The sequence below is a fragment of the Adelges cooleyi genome, unplaced genomic scaffold (assembly GCF_023614345.1).
Source record: "Adelges cooleyi isolate 19-005CV unplaced genomic scaffold, UGA_ACOO_1.1 ACOO_flye_CR_arks_rails_tigmint_CR_PRNA_574, whole genome shotgun sequence".
NCBI lineage: Eukaryota > Metazoa > Arthropoda > Insecta > Hemiptera > Adelgidae > Adelges > Adelges cooleyi.
This window is the reverse complement of record NW_026096268.1, coordinates 5,089,762-5,109,459: the sequence shown is the minus strand read 5'-3', so window position 1 is coordinate 5,109,459 and position 19,698 is coordinate 5,089,762. Positions and strand designations below refer to the sequence as shown.

Sequence of the window (19,698 nt, the reverse complement as noted above, 5' to 3'; positions counted from 1 at the left end):
TCTCATGAACTGACTCACCATAGAATTTTTTTTTTAATTAACTTTAATATTTCATTCTGAATTTTAGTGTAATGTGAATATGTCTTTAAATTTGATTTTATAGATGAAAACTTTCACTTTTAGCATTATTTCATGACGTACGAGATGTAACATATCGTAGAGCAAGACCCGAGACAAACCATTGAAGTGTCATTCTATACATCAATTCAAGGTCTCAAACGTACTTCATCTAAATTTCACTACCGAGACGCCTGAGGCAAGGAGGGAAATGATGCAGTTTTTATTTGCAAAACTACTGGCTCGATTAAAATGCAATTTTTTTTTATATATAGATTACTCTTAACCCCTTATATTTCTCATTGAAAAAGTATTGTAAAAGTTAAAGAAATAAAGAATGTAAGTCGTACAAAGTATGTTTACAAAAACTATTTTAAACAAATTTTCTGGTATTTTTCACTATTGCTATTTTGAGGTTAATATTACTTTGACTCATCTAATTTACAAAAGTAACAATGTCCTATTAAATTCTTCTTCGATTTACAATAATCTGAAGTTAATACTAGCGAATGAATTCATAATAATATGTTTATTTAAATTTCAAAATGTACAATTTTTTTTTTTTCATATTTAACTAATTTGTGTTGTTCATTAATTAATTAAACAATATTAATACATTTACATAAGACATTTATACACTATGATACAGGATCCCACTTTTTAGTATCCTTAGTCTTGAATAAAATTTCTGATAATTTGTGATACTTTGGATCATAACCTTCTTCATGAGTATTTCCTGGAGCCTGGGAAAAACATTAAATAAGTACAGTATTTGTTTTTAAATAATGATAAAATAAGTGTAGACAAAAGTCAGTCATTTTTAAAAAATGCTGCATCAGGAATAAATAAAATAGTGTAGCTGCCACTAAGGGTTGGCAATTACTCAACTTTATAGCCAATTAAAAATAATTATTTAAATGACTATTATTGTCAATTAAATATGGAAATTATTATTTCAATTCAAATAACCTTTCTGTAAGATTACTATAATGTTGACTAAATAAAGCTATCAGATATTGTGTTTTAAAAATTTTAATATTATTAGAGCGTACAACTTTATACTTAGTTATTTGACTAATACAAAGAGGCCAAACGGTGCTCAGTTAACCCTCTGTTAGTTGCGGGATTTTAGGTCATGCCTAAATAAAGTTTGACTGGCCAACATTACTTACTTGAGTCACAGCGTGACTAAATGTGACTGGTTTACAACTGTAGACCACCCGCTCAACAAAGGGTTAAAAAACATATGATTCAATACACCATAATTACTTTTTTATTATATTCATTATAAATTAAATTTTGAACGGTTAGATAGCAGTATTGTCAAATTACATTTAAAATTTTGTCAATTTTTTCAGAGATAAAATCTAGTTTGACCACTTTTCACTCACTTAAACAAAACAGTATGTTCATACGTTTTGTTAAAATCCTTGTTTTGAAGATTAAAAAGTATAAATTTTCACAATTATTAATTTCTTTAAATAAAAAAAATTGGTTTTTTAAAAATTAATAATTACAATATGTTTGTTTGTATAAACTTTTTGACTATAGAAAGAATAGTAATAAAAGTTAAAAGTGAAAATTGAGCTTAGGAAGTACCACTAGAAGAAAAAATTAAAGAAGAATAGAAGTCTATAAGGGACAATAAAACATTAAGTTTATCTTTTTATTTAATTGTATATAGCTTACTGTAAGAACTTCTATTTCTTCACCAGGTATGTTAAGTTCTGGAGCATCAACTATTGGAACATCGAAATTAGCCATCAACACATCTTTATCATTCGTATATCTAAAAAAATAATTAATAACTATATTTGTCTTATGAGAATTAAATATAATTTACTTCATTCTGACATCAGCCCAGTACTGTTCTCTAGAGTAACACCAGTCTTGAATTTTTGGACTATCAGCTGCATAATTATCAAAATCAAGACGCTCTATATCTTCTACAATAACTTCGGCATTGCCTCCTTCAGACCAATCATAAACTAATACTTCAGATTTTAGACTAAACAATATTGTCATTGATTAAATTAGTTGACTTTCCATTAATTTGAAAAGTTATAGTATTATTTTATTACCTTATCTCACGTAAAAATTTAGATTTTAATTTATCATCCATACATTCTAAATATGTTGTATTCATTGCCTTTGAGTTAACTTTTTTTTCTTTGGCTTTTTCTAATAGTTTTGGTACAGGTACATCCAAATAAACAACCAAATGTGGATTTAACAAGTCCGGCAAAGCATGTCGATGTAATGTATAATAAATATCATATGCTGTTCTGCTAACATACTTGCATTTGTACATAGCTTCCATAAATACAAAATCACTGAATGGACTACGTTCAATAATAACACCATCACCTGTATTTAACAGGTGAGCAAGTGCATCAATGTAGTAAGCATAACGTAGCTTAAATTTTATTATTTGAAATGCGGCTGCATTAAAGTGATCAGGAGTTTCAAGAAAATTTTTTTCATCAAAGCTTCGACAATTAACTGGCAATTGTGGGTCTAATTTTCGCATGTCATATCCATAATCATTGATATAGTAAGAATCCATAGTAACGTCTGGCATAAAGTGCATTCCTAATTCATCAGCTAATTGTTTTCCAACTGCTGTCTTACCTAAAATTAAAACAATATTTTTTATTAAAAATGTTTTAATGACAATCTAGTATGAGGCGATATATAACAATACAAAAATTATTGTTTAAACAAAATTATTTTAATGCTATTATAATAAATATTAGATATTCTTAGCACTTAGGTGTTATCAAATTCAATGAGTATATATGTAACACATTTTATAAATTTTAAGTTTTAGATATAATGTTAATATGTGTTTTTTAGTTATTTGTAGATTTTCTTTTGCTATTACTCATGAAGATAATACTCACCAATACCAACTGGTCCTTCAAGCAAAATAAGCTTAGTGTTGTCATCAAAACGTTGGGTCGTTTTATCAAATAGACTTCTCAAGAAAGTATAGTTTTTCTCTTTATAAGGAAATGGTGCTGGTTTTTTTTGGTCCGATAACCCTAATGAAGCTCGTAAAGCCTTGCTAGTTATATAACGTTTAGGCAATTGCACACACATCGTTTGCCCGAGTATTCTGTTAAAACTAGTAAGTACCATCATTGTTGTAAGTCTAGTTCTAGAATTAAATAGTAAATACAAATATTTCACACAAAATTCTGAAAAAAAGTAAAAATATGAAAATTGCTATCGTGTTATCAGTTATTATAAATTGTATCGTAGCAAATAAGTAAAATAAGTACTGAGGTGAGTATTGACGGTCGTCATATCATATGATTTTTTATCAAATTACTGCCTACATTGATACCGAAAACAGTTACCAGCATTTTATTTTATATACCTTACACTACCTTGCCCCAGACACTAGTAAAAATTAACACAGGGAAGATACTTATCACACAAAAACGCGACAGCCATCTTCTTAAGGCTACACTACACAATGTTATATCTATACAGTGCTGGATGTGTGGCCGGTGGCCCGCCACACATTATTATTATTATTATTAGTCGTTTTTAAATAAAACCCATAATACTATGTAGCAATTACAGGTCTTTGCAAAAGGAGGTTGCTGTGTGATTAATGACGAATTTGTCAATTCGTATTAACTTAAAAGTTAAAATTAATTAGATCAAACCACAGATATCTTAGGATCAAACATACATAGATAGCCCGCTGGAATATTAAATACGACACAGACGCAACGAATATAATAAGAATAATGTACGTTTGCATCCAAAATCGGGTTAATTTATGCATGTTGAATTCATGACATGTTTAACCTTACACCTTGATTCCTTGAACAAGATATCAGCTGACACGGATGTAATCAAATGTAATCATTGTGGAACAGTGAAACCGCAGTTATAATAGTTAATGGCATTGGCTATACCGAGTACCAGCTGATTTTTGCCCTGCCTTTCAGTTTCCTTCGTAGTTCGTAATACTTAATATTATAAAAATCAAGACTCGCACAATATTTATAAATATAATTATTAATTATTATATATATATATAAATGCAAATATATATTATTCCATAATTGCTTCAATAGTTGCATGATATTCCGTCCCCACCGTTTTTTGTCTACAGTGTATATTGTTGTCTCACTATAGTCTGTTAACAGGCAGCTGCTAGAATAGCCACATAATCACTCACTCTACACGCGTACATTGGTTTTGCGTAACGTAATCTCCATTGGTGACTAGATGTTTTAAAAATAATATTGTTTTTTTAACGCGCCAGTATAGTGTGTGTTGCCCATCCCGACAGCTGGCATGATGTGCATGGTTTTCAACAGTCGCAACAAACATATAGTATTATCGAACGTGACAATTATCACCCTCGAAAAAACGAATTTTCACCGACCGTCGTCGAAGAAATCTGATTATACCACAAACGCCATATACGCGCGGATACGACAATGCCCCGAGGAAAGCGCAGGCAACATAGGACTGCTATAGGTAAAATTTAACTGAACAAACATTATTTCAATTAAAAAAAGACGCTTTGCCGTGGGTTTATTTTTTTAGCCCCGCTGTCTTGTAGGCCATGTTATTTCGATTGTCTCTAAATTCCGACCACCATTTTCCCGCCACAACGTCTACACGTGTCTTATATATAATAATAATATTGTAAAGTTGCAAATCATTACCCTCAAAGGAGTTTTAACGTAAAAAGAGTCCATTTTCCCATTTTTTTTTTGTTTACTCATATTTTACACGTTGGCAATGAGTCATATTGGTATTTGATTTTGTTGCAAGGGAGTACACATGCGCTCGAGCAGTAGTGTGTAGTGACTTGATTTAAATATACTAGGTTATTGCATTTCTACCCCTTCTTTTTCGAAATTTTCGACGATAAAAATAAAATGGCAGCGTAAGGGTTAGCCAATCAAATTCATTTATTTTATAAAGGTATTATTTATATATTTTTTCAAAAACAATGATGTACCCTTATGCTGCCATTTTATGAATTTATAATATAATAAAGTGGGATTATGCAATATTCTTGCATACTTAAGCCATGGGTGAGAGATTACTAATTTTGTCATCAATAGTTTTTCACTTCCAATTCGTACATTTCATATGTATATTAGTAATGACCATGAACATCAACTCAAATATCAAGGTCCATGAGATAATGATCGCACATCATGTTTCTCACAATTGCTGTGCATAATATAAATGTCAATTATCTTATTTTAGTACAATGTAAAGCATAAATATAATATAATAACAGCTGCTGTAACTAAAAACCATAGATACAATATTAATTGTATCTGATTTTAAGTTACAGCAGCGTTTATTTTATTTATATATTGGCATAGCATATAAAAATATTAATTGTAAACTACATTATTTTATTCTTGGGGGGCTTTTTGTTTTTTTAATATAATATTATGTCAAAAATTATGTTTTAGATGTATACTACAAAGTGTATAAACTTATATATTTAAGTACACATTTATTTTAAAACAAAAATGAACTGTTTTTTTTAAGTTGCTATACATATAGATTACTCAGTAATACAGACATAAATATGTAATATATTTCACTTGCAAGTAAAAATAATTTTTACAAAAAAATTAATTTATCGAAGAGTAAGATGTTATATCTTATATCTCACTTTACTTTTATATTACCTGGAGTCAAATATGTTACTAAAACATAATAATTTAACAAAAATCTTTATTGGTAGTTTTTCTATTATTAAAACACATACTATGTTTAGATGCAAACATTCATGTAAATTAAGTTAACACAGGATTATTTTATATATAAACCTATTTTCAATGCACATTACTTAATAAATACATAGTAAATCTTGTTTATTGACTAACACACATTTAATCTAAGCGTCCATAATACATACTTATTCATGTCTTACACTCATCAATATTAAAGTTATAATACACTCAAAAAATAATTCAGTATTTCATTAGATCATTAAATAATTTGTTTTTAGATGTATTAGGTGGAAAAGGACGTGATATTGACATATCTGATGATGAATCATATAATGATAATGCAAGTGTAATCAGTAATGCCTCTTGCAGCACATCAGTTGATGAATTCTCTTGTGAGTATTACTCTTATAATTTTCTTATTTATTTATTTGTACCTGTTAAGATTAATTAAGTCTTAATTTAAAATTTTAAATGCTATATGTAAGACATGAAAGAGAATAATTTTATGGAGAATATATTCCTTTAAGTATTTAAAACAAAAAAAATGATACTAGCCTTTGGAACATAATAACTATTAACTGTGCATACTATTTATTACATAAAAAACAATGCAAATATAATCGATGGCACTTTTAAAAAGGATATATTAGACTTTACATCAACAAACACATCGTGGTTGAAAGGGTTACTTCTGCAGTGCTTCTACGAACTAGTCGTGGTTTGAATCCAGGTCGTTGGTCGTTCCTTTAGCTGGCCAGTCAACCGTCTGGAGAGAGAAATGTGTACCCAATTGGTGTGGAAGGCAACAGAAAACCACCGCATTTTATCTGATAGTAACTCTATTGCAACGTCAAGGCAAACCCTTTAGTAGAAGAAGAAGAAGTTACCAAACAAGGGATATAAATAGAATAAAGTTTCCATAAAATATAATAGGAATCCTGTTCTACAAATTGCATAAAATAATGAATTGTTTTTTTATGAGTTGATGACAATAATAGTATTTTTTTAAATTGGTTAATTTAAAATTAAATGTTTTAACAAATTTAAATAGGTTTTTGTTTGTAAAATATTAAATAATTAAATATAAAATATAAATATCTTAATTACTAGGTGCAGCAACAGAAGATACTGAAGATCAGCTTTTAAATGATGCTTTTGAAGAGAAATTAGGTGATGCAATTGATGGTTTGACACAAAAATCTGCACAAGGCCGTACGACTAGTTTTGAATTTGTTTATAATGTCTTTTGTAAAAAGTTTATTCCAGAATACATTATTAATAGGTACTTTAAATATATTTTCAAATTTTTCAACTAATCGTATTTAAATTGTATACAACTTTTAATATATGAAATAAACGTAAACTCATTTTTTACAGACGTATGACAATTACTGATTCTATTGAACGAGCTCTGAGAAAAGGCGGAGATAATGAAAAAGCAGCTGCAGCTAATTTAGCTTGCCTTTTATGTATACAGTTAGGTTCTATTGATGTCGCGGAAGATATATGTCAAGAACTCTTACCTACTCTAATGTTTGTTGCTAATGATGAATCAGTTCCTTTGCTTGCACGAGAAAAAGTAAAATATTGTTTATTATTATTGTTATATTTTAGTTAAATAATAATTATAATTTATATTTAATTTGTCTAGTGCTGTTTAGCTATAGCATTGTTAACATTTATAACTTGCAATGAAAAAATTGATGCAGCAATGCAGCTATTGCGTAATTTATGGAATCGTTTAATCCATTCAACTACTATTACAGCCCCTGCAGCTTCCTTATATTCAACTGCTTTATCTTCTTGGTGTTTACTTTTGTCAACTATATCAATTAGAAATTCTTCTGCAATACCGTAAGTTATTTTTTTAAAATTTTAGTTTTTACAACATAATTACGCAATTATGCTTTGTTTGAGTGTAACCAACTATTAAATACCAATGTATAAGCCATCTGGCTTAATTTAAACCTTTTTTTTTATCATAATGTAACTTTATGATTAGGTTTTTTATTTTAAGTGTAGACTTTGTCTTTAAAAAAAAAATGTATATATATTGGTAATAAGTAACTTAATGGTCACTACAAGTCGAGATAAATTGGATAGGGAGGTTATTATTTAATAATAACTTTATCTTGTTTTTAATTATTATTATCTAACAAAGCAAAAATATAGTACTCTTTCAGAATTGAGCGTTCTCTTGGACTCTGCATATTTAGAAGTAAGAATGGCTACTGGTGAACTATTAACAATTTTATTGGAAATGGCACGTGAATGTGAAGATATGGATGAATATGAGCCTGACGAAGAACTTATTACAAAATTACGTGAACTAGCGACTGATTCACAGAAGTCTAGAGCTAAAAAAGATAGAAAAACCCAAAGATCCAATTTCAGACAAATTCTTCATTATGTTGAAGTATGCTGATATAATAAAACTAATAATTTATGTTAACATCTAACCATACATTTAACTTTAACAGTTAGATGAACCTCCTAACATTCAAATTCGTTTTGGACAAGAAATATTATCTATGAACACATGGACAAAAAAAAAAGAATATGATGTATTATGCCAAGCATTAGGTTCGGGTATGAATCTACATATGACTGAAAATGATCTTGTGCGAGACATTCTAAATCTTGGCCCCAAATTATGTCAAACTAAATTATTAAGCAACAAACAGTCAAAACTTGAAAGGGTAATTATTAGTAAATCATCATATAACAGGTTTTCATAATTAAACATTTATATTTATAAATAATTGTTTTCTTAATAGCAACAAATTAATGCAGCTAATTTCAAAGTACGCACCAAATCCCGAGCAAAAGTACGTGACAAACGAACAGCTTTTATTGATTAAAACATCAAAATATACTGTTATTAAAAATTAAATAATGTTTTAAGGTTTAAGCGTGCATGTGATAAATATGTTAAATTCTTATATATTTTGTTTACTCACTTCACAAACTTAATATCTTTATATTAAAAAATTCTTTTTTCAAACTGTTTGGGGTTATTTTATTTGTTATTTACTTTACTATTGATTTTTCAAAAAAACAGTATAAAAACTTACTCTGAAAAAAAATTTTAATAATGGTAAATTATTTTAGTTTGCTAGAAATTGTAGTTATAATTGAAATACATATAATTAGTAGCTGGGTATTTTTTTTTTTTTGTTAACCACACCTTTATGCATGCAAATAATAATTTGTAATATTGTTGTAAGCTCTTAGCATCTGTTGTAACTTATTACTGCCATTGATTTTTACATAATATGTTAAGACTGACAAATATGTTACTGATTATTGAACTAAAAACCTAATCTCAGGTAATGGGATGAAAACGACTCATTAAATATCTTAAAATATACTGAATGAAATGAAATTATTTATTATTTGTAACTTTTTAGTTTGTTTCCATAATATCCTTGGGCTATTTTTATAACGAAAAATATTTTTAATACTTAATAAAACAAGTTGTAATGTTGAAAGAAAAATGGTACCTGAGAGTTATAAAAAAAATTGAAATAGTTTATGATGCAGACATTATTTGCCCTAATTTAAAATTGTATTAATTATTTTATTCGTTAACAGTTCATTCATTAAACTGTTAATAATATGAAGTTTAACCCAAAATTGAATGACCACTATTTATTGTGATATGTCCAATATATTAATGTTCATCCATTAACTAATAACCTATGTGTTTAAAATTATGCAATTTTATTAATTAATAATAATATTTTTTTAGTCTAACTTTCCACAATACCTTTCATTTGTTAATAATAAAAGTATAATTTATTATTTTAAAATTGTGAATTATTTATTGAATATAAATCCATGTGCATTTTAAAATAACATGGCAGTTTATTAATATTTGGTGATATACCTTAACTAAATTTACACGTAAGTACATCCAATAATTATGCTTTATATTGTTATTCAATATTTTATTAGGAGAACGGTAATATAATATATTTATAGTGTATATAGATAATAGTTACATCAATAACTACAATCTATGTAATTTGAGTATTAAAAGATATTTTATTATCATTTTTCAATATAGAATTTTTTTTCCATAAAATGCATTTATCATTCTTATAGAAAAGTCAATATAATTATATTTTTAAAACCACGTTAGATTTCAATATTTAATACTTATAAAACGATAATTAATTTATAAAATATTTTTTAACGTTTACAGAGTATACATGTATACCATTTTTTAATTGTTAAAGAGTTTTAAATAGTTTATAAAAAATTATTATAGTATATTATTTCTAAAAAATCATAAATATTAACTATTAACTTTGATCCACTGACCTATAAACATATTCTTTTGGTATGTTGCCAACTTCTATTTTTAATTTTCTTCATTTAATGTGAATTGCACTTTCAACGTTTAACAATGGCAACTTCTGATATTGGAAATATCTTTCATTGGAATGATAGAAACTTGGATAAATTTCCAGAAGATCTAAAACTATACAAGAATAAAATAATTCAACTTTACATCAAAAACAACACTATAGAAACACTAGTAAGTTATTGTTCAATTAAATGATAGGTTATTTAAAACATTTTTTTTTCATTGTATTTTTAAACATAAAATTATCAAATTGTAATGTTTAGCTCATTATAATTATTGATACATATGTATAAAGACCTTTCATTTTATTTAAAATATCCAGTGATGGATTAGACAAAAGGGTGTTCACTCTTAGGGCTAGTAAAGCTTTGGTCTACTTAAGCTTGCTAGATCCATTATTTCTAAATTTACTAATAGGGAAAGACTGATTTTTATTTAATAAGTGGGCCAATATTTTATCCCAGTTCAACTTTAAACCTTTTAATTTTATGAAATATTATATTAAGCCTAATTTGCTTAACTTAAAGTATTTAAAATTAAAAAATAATTGTCACATAGTTACAAATTAATTTAATTTTAATACATAACATAAATAGATTATTTTAATAGAAGATAGCCATGTGTCACAGTTTAGGTATTGTGGATACAAGGAACAAATATTTTAGTTAAGTTACAAAAAAGTTAAAATTTTTTATATCGTAATAATTATGTATTTCAGCCAAGATGGATAAATTGTATGAATAAACTTTCACACATCTACCTGGACAATAACAAACTATCTAGCTTTCCTGACGAGTTTTGTCAATTAACAAATTTAGAAGTTCTATGTGCACCTTATAATATGATCACATCAATCCCATCAAAGTTATCCGATCTTCTGCGATTGACTCAACTTGACTTGTCACACAATTATATTAAAATTGTTCCACCAGGTATATTTTTATTTAAACTTAAAATTAAATAAATTTAATTTATATTGTGTAAAATAAAGAAATTAATTATTAAAAGAAATTATGAACATGCGGTCATTGTGGTTGTTGAATTTATCACATAATGCAATTGAAACACTACCAGAAATAAACAACCCAGAAGAATTATATTTTGGTGAAATATTATTAGACAATAATAAATTAATATGTGTACCTGATAATTTAGCCCGTTTGAAAAACATTGAATACTTATCGTTAAATCACAATAAACTTTTGTACGTACCAGCTGTTGTGTTTAGAAACGAAGCTAAAATCAAATTGGACCATAACCCTTTTTTGAACTATATGGTTATAAACATTAAGTATAATACAAAGTTATAATCTTATTTATTATATATTGCGATTCAATTAAATCTCTTATTCTTTTTTTTTTTTTTAGTGCAAATTATTGTGGTACAGAAAAATTTCTAGAAGCGCAATTATTGTCAAATGTGATATTAATATGTGCAGGCCGTAACTTGGTTGTATCACCAAAAATTAAAAATGTTATTAATTCTCAAAATTATGCATACTATCCTTCATTGTGTGAATTTGCACTTCGATCGTTGTACGTTTGGAAGACTCCTTTTTCAAAAAATGATACTCCAAATTCATTGTACATCCAACTTAAATCTGGCCCTGCAGCTACGTGTATGCAATGCTTAAGACCAATGTTCACTTACAGTTATATTTGCTTAATTTTTAATGAGTAAGTCTGCACTTAATCATTAATAATACTATTAGTCTTTAAATTATGTAAAAAAAAAATAATGTTTAAAAATTATCCATACTTGTGATATGTTAAAACTATGTAAATACAATTTATTTCAGAGCAAAAACTCATCTAAATGCCCAATATTTCTGCTCAAAAGCTTGTCACAGTATATCTAATCAACTATTTGAAAAACGCTATAAAATAATTTTACAAGAATTGCATTTTTCAATCAAGCCATTTGGAAATGTATCAAATTTATAAACCTAGATCGAGTTTGATTTATGTATTTTCTGTTATATTAATTTATATTGTTTTATCAATTAACGTCTCATATAATCATTTTTTTTTACGAAACATAATTGTTAATACAACATAATAGTGTTACAGTTTAATACATCATAAACATTTGTGTACATTTGAATACAACTACTATTTTTATGTGATTATGTAATAATAGATATTTCATTCAACATTTTCAAGAAAACTGCATTTTTTTGTCCAACAATTAGTAAATACAAAAAATAATAATTCATTTTTTTATGTACTATGCATTCTACAAGTATTAAATACTTTTAAGGGGAACGGAAAGCGCTATTTGTTAAGAGGCAAAGGATAGGCAATATTTTACAAAAATTGAACTAATAGCCATTTTCATAAGTCTACTATTTTCAAGGCGAACACATTACGATTACAATTACCTATACTACTTTTAAAGATAGATGTATTAGAAAAAACTATAAAAAAGTAAAAATCAAAATGTTTATAAACATTTTTTAAAAACAAAAATAAACAATCGGCCTTCTAGTCCCATAGAGAAGATGTTAAACTACAAAAGAAAATTATTAAAATCGGTTCGGTAGACACTCCAAAAAGTGACTCCGCGTTTTATGTAGTTTTTATTTGTAAAAAAATTTACGCTTTCCATTCCCCTTAAGTAAATTAAATTTAAAAAAAATTTTATTTTATAGATATTCCTGGTATTTTGAGTTATATTATTATTAACAAATAAATAAATTATTTCGTATGAATACATTATTTGTGGCACCTTTCACACATATTGTAAATGTAAGTCTTGAGTTTGTGAAGACAACATCTCCTTATTTCAAAATTATATATTTTGGTTGAATACCTACGACAACTGGACTGTTTAGTTAAGTTAAACAGGAACTATTTAAATTTTTAACTAACAATTTAATTAAAATATTAAGGAACTCCTGTCTAGTGTCAAGTTACAAGTACAAAGTAGCAAGTTGCTATTAACAATTATAGCAAAATACCCAGAGTCTATAGACCCGGGATCAGTAGTCAGTAGTAACTAGTAGAATTAAAAAATGTAGTTGAACGTAGATAGTACAATTATTATTGTAAATAGTTACTGTATTTTGTAGCGATAACGAGTAAATGGTCACACTGTTGTGATATACGGTTGACTACCACAATATTCTGGGGTGAACGCTTATATTTATGCTCTAGATTACACTGTACGATTTACAGTTTTCCTTTTTGTTATCTTTATTTAAAAGTAACAATTGACAATTTATTTACTACAAGAGCAAATAGTTTATAAATATTATCGTAAATTAATTTATAGTTTATACATTCAGTATTATTGAGAAACAACAATACAAATTAATATTATTTTATTTAGCGTAATCATTAAAATATGTTATTGTTTGAAGAAAATTTGATTCCATTGTTTACCCTCAACTGACAAAATGATGTCCATGCCGACTAACAATCTTAAAATGGCTGTTGAAATGGCAAGTCGAGTAGAATCAGCTCTTGCAAAGCGTGTTGGGGATCAGCCCGAAGTAAGTATCATTATGCAGTAGATAAAGCTGAAGTGTAATTTAACTGTTCAAAACAGATTCAAGGACCACCCCCTCAACAGTCGTCGCCACAGTTAAAAACTCAATTTGAAATCAACGATTTAGCTGATACAGACCGAATACTTCTTACTAGCAAGTCTATACAGAATGATATTGAAGAATTTTCTGGTATTTAACTTGGATTGATACCTGTCTAATTTATAATGTTTATAGTATTAAAAAGTATATTTTGTATAGATAACTTTGTAGCAGATGGTCATTGTTTAAATTTAATTTTAGTTTAAATTAACAAAAACTAGGGTTTTGAGCCCAATCCTTAAAGCTTTTTCAAGTGTACTTTTTAAATCTTCTGAAAACCCATACTTTTGATTAAATACCAAACATTGGATGGATTTGAGCGTTAAATCCCTCCAGTTTTTTTAACTAAATTTTATATTTATTTTTATAACTGTGTGTTTGAATTTTTAAACAGGAACAGTAATTGTTACTAGAGGACGTTATTTAACTCCTAAGGAAAAAAATCAAGCATCTTCAGAACGGTCATTACATTTGTTGATCAAAGGGCCAAAGAAACAAAATTTAGACCGTAAGAATTTGTTTTTTTTATATTTACTTAAAAAATATAATTTTTTAAGTTATTAACAGTTATATATATTTTTCCTTAAAGTAAAATTTTGATTCTGGATTTTCACATGAATGTATGTATGATATAATATCAGAAGACGAGTGAGTAAGGACAGTGTTTTAGTGTGAGCCGCTATCCCCTTTGGATATCCTCTTTGGTGAAGGACTAACATTTAAGAGGACATTATACACCCAATTTTCCAGCGTTAAAATATACCTACGCGAAATGCATTTTACTCGCTTCATGATGATTTAGAGCAAAACTACCTAACAAAAACGAAAGATGACAAGATTTTGGAGACGATGTCATATCAGTTTTTGATTAACCTAATATTTAGCTTAAAATTTAACATTCAAAATAGCAAATTTTTACTTTTTTTAAATAGTTATCTTTTTTCACATTTTTTTTTAAATTTGGATATCACATTGTCTCCAATTGTTGTTATCTTTCATAATAGATGTTTTTGCTCTAAAACAACCATGGTCCTAGTAAAATGCATTCTACGTAACTGTGTTAAGACGAAACATTTTTTTAAATCGCTGTCAAGGATGCTGCGCGATAGTCCCAAATTTTAATTAACTACCAAAAAGAAGTACTAATTACTAAACTAATAATTACATATTGTAGTTAAGCTTCAAATTAAGATTTTGAAAAAAAAATTGTCTATACCTAGGTTCTTAATAATAAGGTTATATCACGTCCTCTTTATACCTGTACTTACCTACTAGATAGGCGTTTCTTAGTCATGTTAAAATTATTATTGGCCAAATTATATCTGATCAAACAAATTCGAGACCCTTGCAGGGTGTGAGTGAGGTATTTTGATTTCTAGATTGCCTACATTATCCGTACTCTTACCAGAGAAAAATACTAGTGACCAAAATTGTTGACTTGAATAGAATACTGTTTTATGCTGTTTTTATCCCATTTGGCTAGTTAATTGTTAGACCCTTCTTCAGCCATGCTATCATGTTCCCAGAAATAATATGTTATATTAGTAATAAATTTTATTGTAATGTTATAGTTGCAATCCAGAAAATTCAATCGCTGATTCAGCGTGACAAGGATATGTCAAAACATCCAAATTTGACATCTGGTCCTTTAATTAATGGCGCTGGAATAGTAATATAGTACTATTTTTTATAATATTTAATGAATAACTTAATTTTAATTTTAGGAAAAAGTTTTAATTGGATTAGACCATGCTCCACCAGCTTTTGATCTACGAAATAAAATACTTGGTGTGAACGGCGCTAACCTTCATTATATCATGAATGAAACAAAAGCTGTAGTAACCATGCGAGGTAGAGGTTCGGGATTCATTGAAGCTAATGGCCAAGAATCAGTTGAACCCCTACATCTTTGTGTTGAGTAATTACTATTTCTTTCATTTTACTTTTAACTACTCTTTATTATTAATGATTTAAGACTAAGGTGCTATATAAATATATCAAATATGTATATTACATTAACATTAATCTTTTTTAGACATGCTAAAAATGAAGTATTACAAAATGGAAGACAATTGGCTTTTAATTTAATTGAGACTATTCAAAATGAATATAGTGCCACTTATGGTTCCAACCACGTTGCACCACCACCTAATGTTGCCCATCAAACTTCTACAGTACACATTCAACAGCCAATCCTTCATCAGACTATACAGACAAATAATGGGCATATGCAACAGATAAATCCAGGTAAACGTAAAATTTGTCTGTTATTAATACATACTAAATAGTTGCAATTTGTATTTTTTTTATCAACAGCACAATATCAGACTGTTCAAGTAGCTGGTCAACCAGGTATGATGGCATTGCAGGATAGTTCACAAATAGTTCAATCTTCTATTGCAAATGTTCAAATGCCCTTGTTTACCCAACAAGCTGGTAAAATATCTGAACTTAAAATTTTGTTTTTAATCTTATTAAAATATGTTATTATATTTCAAAAAAAATATTAAATTTTTTTATATTTTACAGTACCTCAAATAATGGCTGTACCCTCTCCTGTTATTGGAGGTCATCAGCAGCAACAACAAGCTCAAAATCTCCAAGGGCCTACTCATATTGCTCAACAACAAACACCTATTATGCCTCAGATACAAGCACAAGTAGTTAGCCCGCAGCAACAACATCAAATTCCGTTATCAATTACACCTGTCAGTTACTCTACTATTCAACCTCAACAACAGCATCAAATTCATCAACAGCAATCTGTATAATTTATATATACTGTTTCTGATATTTATTTATTACACTTTATTATTATTTTGTTATAGAAAAGTTTAGAAAACGTACAACACACACCTTCTGTGACTCATACTACACCTACATCTTTAGCTAATGGTGTCATTCCACATACTCAAGCATTTATGACTCAAGCTGCACTTCCCATACAAGTAAATATGATAGTATTCAAAAATATACATAATATAATATATACATAAAAAAGTACATAATATAATATATAATACGTAAACGTGTAAGATTAAATAATATAATTTGGCCATTTTTTTGTTTACAAAAACTTTAGTACATTCAAACATCTAATGGTCAAATAATAGCCTATCAACCTCAAGTTCAGTCAAATGCATTTCAAATGACTCAAAATCCAAATGTTGGTCAAGTCACACAATTAAGTCAACCTACAAATGCTGGGCTAATTGGCACAACTTATATATTGGGTAGTCAAATGGCACAATATCAGCAGCCAACCGGCCAACCTGGTCAAGTAATGATTGTTCAGTACCAACAACCACCAGCTGAAATTCAACAGCCCACAATGCAGACTATTCATCTTCAACATACTCAATCTGGTCAACTTATACCTGCTAATATTCCGAACGGACAATTGGTTGTACAGCAAACACCTGGGCAACCCGCTCAAATCCAAATGATGATGCCTCAGTTAAACCAGTTTCAAAATATTCAACCACAAATAATACAAAATTTGCCTAGCTTATTACAATCACAAGCAAACCAGGCTAGTACGCAACAATTACTTCTTCAGCAACAAAGTAAAGCTTTTACTCAACAGACAGCGCAAGCTAATGGAAATCAAATTTTGTCGTTACCGATATCTCACCAAATTTTGCAAACACAAGGAAATGGTATTGTAACAATGACTCTTCCACAACAGCAACAACAAACACTTAAATCACAACAACAAATAATTCAAACACAAATGTCAGACAAACAGCAGGTCATCTACAAACAAGATGATGGTACACATCAACCAATTATGATTCAACAAGGACAACAACAGTCCATTCAGTATTATCAACAAAGCAATCAATTTCAATATCAACCAGTAAAACGATCTTACGAAATGGTAAGATAGCATAATTAAAAACAATAATTGCTTAACTTAACTGTTTTGTCTTCATTATTATAGGTTGTGTCAGAAGGTGGTGGTATGTCAGGAACAAAAATTATACGGACTGGACCATCTACTGGGCAAGTATAAATACTTACCTTTACATTTAAAATAACATGAATATTTCTTTTTAATTTTATTACAGTCATGGTTACTAACAATTTATGTTCTAGCGGCAGTTATATTAATAAGTACTAGCTTTATTATTTCCAGGAAAACAGAAGATAGAACATAGCTTTTATATTTTAATAACTATTTTATAATTATTGTAATTATGCCAAATTTTTAATAGTAATGATGGTAGTGATGACAACCAAGTGCGCCATGTGACCATAAATGGTATAGTACAATCTTCAAGTACGGGCAGACTTACACCACAGACTAACTTTCAACAACATTCTACAATAAATGCTACAAATATTTCAGGTTAACTTTTGAAATAATATTAATATTAAACTATGTAGTTTTATTTTTCAGCTTGGCAAACAGGGTAGCTAATAAATATACTAACATTTATTTTCAGAAATAAAAATAATTAATAATGCCTTGTACTTTTTTTTTACAGGAAACATTATACATTAAATAATTAATTTTTTTTTTTTTTATGTTAAACATTGTATATAAAGTAATAGCTTTACTTTTACAGGTGATATAATGCGTTCAAAAGACTGCACCAACATGAACTCGAAGGGTAATTATATTTTAAAATTAAGTGTACAATTTTTTGTTATACTGTATAAATTATCAAAGTACTTTCTTTGGCAAGACATTGTAAATAAACATTACAATTATCTAAAGATAATTATTTATTACATGTTTTTAAAAATGTATCACTTAAAAGAATTTTTGGCTAAACAACTTCTGTTAATGAATAATATGAGCTGTGTTCTGAGGAAAGTATTGGATAGCAGTCGTTTCCCTTTGGGTTATTTCTCAAAACAGGCATTGTGTCTAGTGAGTCTCTTGCCAACTGACACAGCTATGTTATTCACCCTTACTCAAACTGTACAACTTAATATTTCATACACTTATTTTTGATTAATTTAATTATTTAAACTTGTTTTATTAAAAAAAATAAATGTATATATAATTTTTTTTAGATGATATGAATAAACAAGTTGATCGCAACAAACAACAGCAACGGTATCAGTTTTATCCTGGTAAGTTTTTTAATTTATAGGTGCACATAAATTTTTTTTTTAAAAAATCATTAAAACTCAACTTTTAAAGATAATGAATTACCAAACTTAATAGTTATTTTTGTTCTTGCTATTTTGTATTTTTCATGGATAACATATTAGGATGTTTTTTTTATCATTGAGCATGTTTTTATTCCTCTTCTCCTCCTTCGCCTTCATCCCTACTATTTGGTATCGGCCACTCTTATTCTAAACTTCCACTTTTCAATGTCATGACCTCCCACATCATCCTCTCATATTGGTATAAGCAGCCCTCATATTCTCAACCGCATCCAACCACCTCTTTCTCGGTTTTCCTCTTCCTCTTTTATTTTTTATCATTAAGGTGGTAAACATAAAAACTATGAAAAATTATTAAGTATAATTTTAAAATTTCTTTAGGTAGAGGATATGAGCCAGATCAGCGATCTGGAACCCCAGTATCGGAGAACAATCGACCACCATCAGTAACGTTCACAGTACTACCAGATCCAATGAGAAATCAGACATTCACGCCTGCTCAAGCATCTGAATTACAACAACAGCAGCAGCAACAACAACAGCAGCAGCAACAACAACAACAACAACAACATCAACAGCAACAGCAACCCCCACAAGCAACAATTACTTATCAGTCACAACAACAAATTCCTTCGTATTGGATACAGCAGAGTAGTAGTCCGCAAGAAAATACCATTACTGGTACACCACCTCCTAAAGAAGGCACTTTACATTATGTTGATTAATATCCTATTATTTATTTTTGGACTAAAATGGAAAGACTACATTTTTTATAAATTTTATTTTAATTTAAAATATTTCTTAAGTCTATTTTTAAAAATAAAAT

The 19,698-nt window shown here is 28.2% G+C and overlaps 4 protein-coding genes across 4 annotated transcripts; 3 read left to right on the top strand and 1 right to left on the bottom strand.

Moving 5' to 3' along the window:
- Positions 1-567: 567 nt before the first annotated feature.
- Positions 568-3,365, bottom strand: LOC126842828 (NADH dehydrogenase [ubiquinone] 1 alpha subcomplex subunit 10, mitochondrial). Its single transcript, XM_050580005.1, has 5 exons — positions 2,961-3,365; positions 2,139-2,688; positions 1,901-2,065; positions 1,736-1,846; positions 568-804 (listed from the first exon to the last, which is right to left on the bottom strand). Exons 1-5 carry the CDS (start codon positions 3,199-3,201, stop codon positions 696-698), a joined length of 1,176 nt encoding a protein of 391 aa, XP_050435962.1. The 5' UTR covers positions 3,202-3,365; the 3' UTR covers positions 568-695.
- A 753-nt stretch (positions 3,366-4,118) lies between these two features.
- On the top strand, positions 4,119-9,178 carry LOC126842822 (interferon-related developmental regulator 2). Its single transcript, XM_050579997.1, has 8 exons — positions 4,119-4,560; positions 6,065-6,178; positions 6,897-7,068; positions 7,164-7,365; positions 7,438-7,640; positions 7,959-8,202; positions 8,267-8,485; positions 8,564-9,178. The coding sequence occupies exons 1-8, from the start codon at positions 4,521-4,523 to the stop codon at positions 8,645-8,647; spliced, it is 1,278 nt and encodes a 425-aa protein (XP_050435954.1). The 5' UTR covers positions 4,119-4,520; the 3' UTR covers positions 8,648-9,178.
- Positions 9,179-10,153: 975 nt separating this feature from the next.
- On the top strand, positions 10,154-12,554 carry LOC126842824 (leucine-rich repeat and death domain-containing protein 1-like). The gene is made up of 5 exons (XM_050580002.1): positions 10,154-10,329; positions 10,877-11,090; positions 11,167-11,449; positions 11,527-11,835; positions 11,958-12,554. Exons 1-5 carry the CDS (start codon positions 10,198-10,200, stop codon positions 12,100-12,102), a joined length of 1,083 nt encoding a protein of 360 aa, XP_050435959.1. The 5' UTR covers positions 10,154-10,197; the 3' UTR covers positions 12,103-12,554.
- Positions 12,555-13,337: 783 nt separating this feature from the next.
- LOC126842819 (putative mediator of RNA polymerase II transcription subunit 26) lies at positions 13,338-19,694 on the top strand. The gene is made up of 15 exons (XM_050579993.1): positions 13,338-13,652; positions 13,709-13,838; positions 14,143-14,256; positions 15,320-15,417; positions 15,473-15,666; positions 15,784-15,995; positions 16,065-16,184; positions 16,278-16,513; positions 16,577-16,696; positions 16,831-17,628; positions 17,692-17,753; positions 17,966-18,099; positions 18,320-18,364; positions 18,774-18,833; positions 19,254-19,694. The coding sequence occupies exons 1-15, from the start codon at positions 13,557-13,559 to the stop codon at positions 19,595-19,597; spliced, it is 2,763 nt and encodes a 920-aa protein (XP_050435950.1). The 5' UTR covers positions 13,338-13,556; the 3' UTR covers positions 19,598-19,694.
- Positions 19,695-19,698: the final 4 nt, after the last annotated feature.

Excerpts from the sequence above, each read along its gene's own strand:
- LOC126842822 (XM_050579997.1), top strand. The coding sequence starts at position 4,521 with ATGCCCCGAGGAAAGCGCAGGCAACATAGGACTGCTATAG. Across the intron at positions 7,641-7,958 it reads AGAAATTCTTCTGCAATACC|TACTCTTTCAGAATTGAGCG; the intron begins GTAAGTTATTTT and ends GCAAAAATATAG. Across the intron at positions 8,486-8,563 it reads AACAGTCAAAACTTGAAAGG|CAACAAATTAATGCAGCTAA; the intron begins GTAATTATTAGT and ends TTTTCTTAATAG.
- LOC126842819 (XM_050579993.1), top strand. The coding sequence starts at position 13,557 with ATGATGTCCATGCCGACTAACAATCTTAAAATGGCTGTTGAAATGGCA. Across the intron at positions 15,996-16,064 it reads TATGCAACAGATAAATCCAG|CACAATATCAGACTGTTCAA; the intron begins GTAAACGTAAAA and ends TTTTATCAACAG. Across the intron at positions 17,754-17,965 it reads CGGACTGGACCATCTACTGG|TAATGATGGTAGTGATGACA; the intron begins GCAAGTATAAAT and ends AATTTTTAATAG.
- LOC126842824 (XM_050580002.1), top strand. The coding sequence starts at position 10,198 with ATGGCAACTTCTGATATTGGAAATATCTTTCATTGGAATGATAGAAAC. Across the intron at positions 10,330-10,876 it reads ACAACACTATAGAAACACTA|CCAAGATGGATAAATTGTAT; the intron begins GTAAGTTATTGT and ends TATGTATTTCAG. Across the intron at positions 11,450-11,526 it reads TATATGGTTATAAACATTAA|TGCAAATTATTGTGGTACAG; the intron begins GTATAATACAAA and ends TTTTTTTTTTAG.
- LOC126842828 (XM_050580005.1), bottom strand. The coding sequence starts at position 3,201 with ATGATGGTACTTACTAGTTTTAACAGAATACTCGGGCAAACGATGTGT. Across the intron at positions 2,689-2,960 it reads TGAAGGACCAGTTGGTATTG|GTAAGACAGCAGTTGGAAAA; the intron begins GTGAGTATTATC and ends TTTTAATTTTAG. Across the intron at positions 2,066-2,138 it reads AAATTTTTACGTGAGATAAG|TCTAAAATCTGAAGTATTAG; the intron begins GTAATAAAATAA and ends AATATTGTTTAG.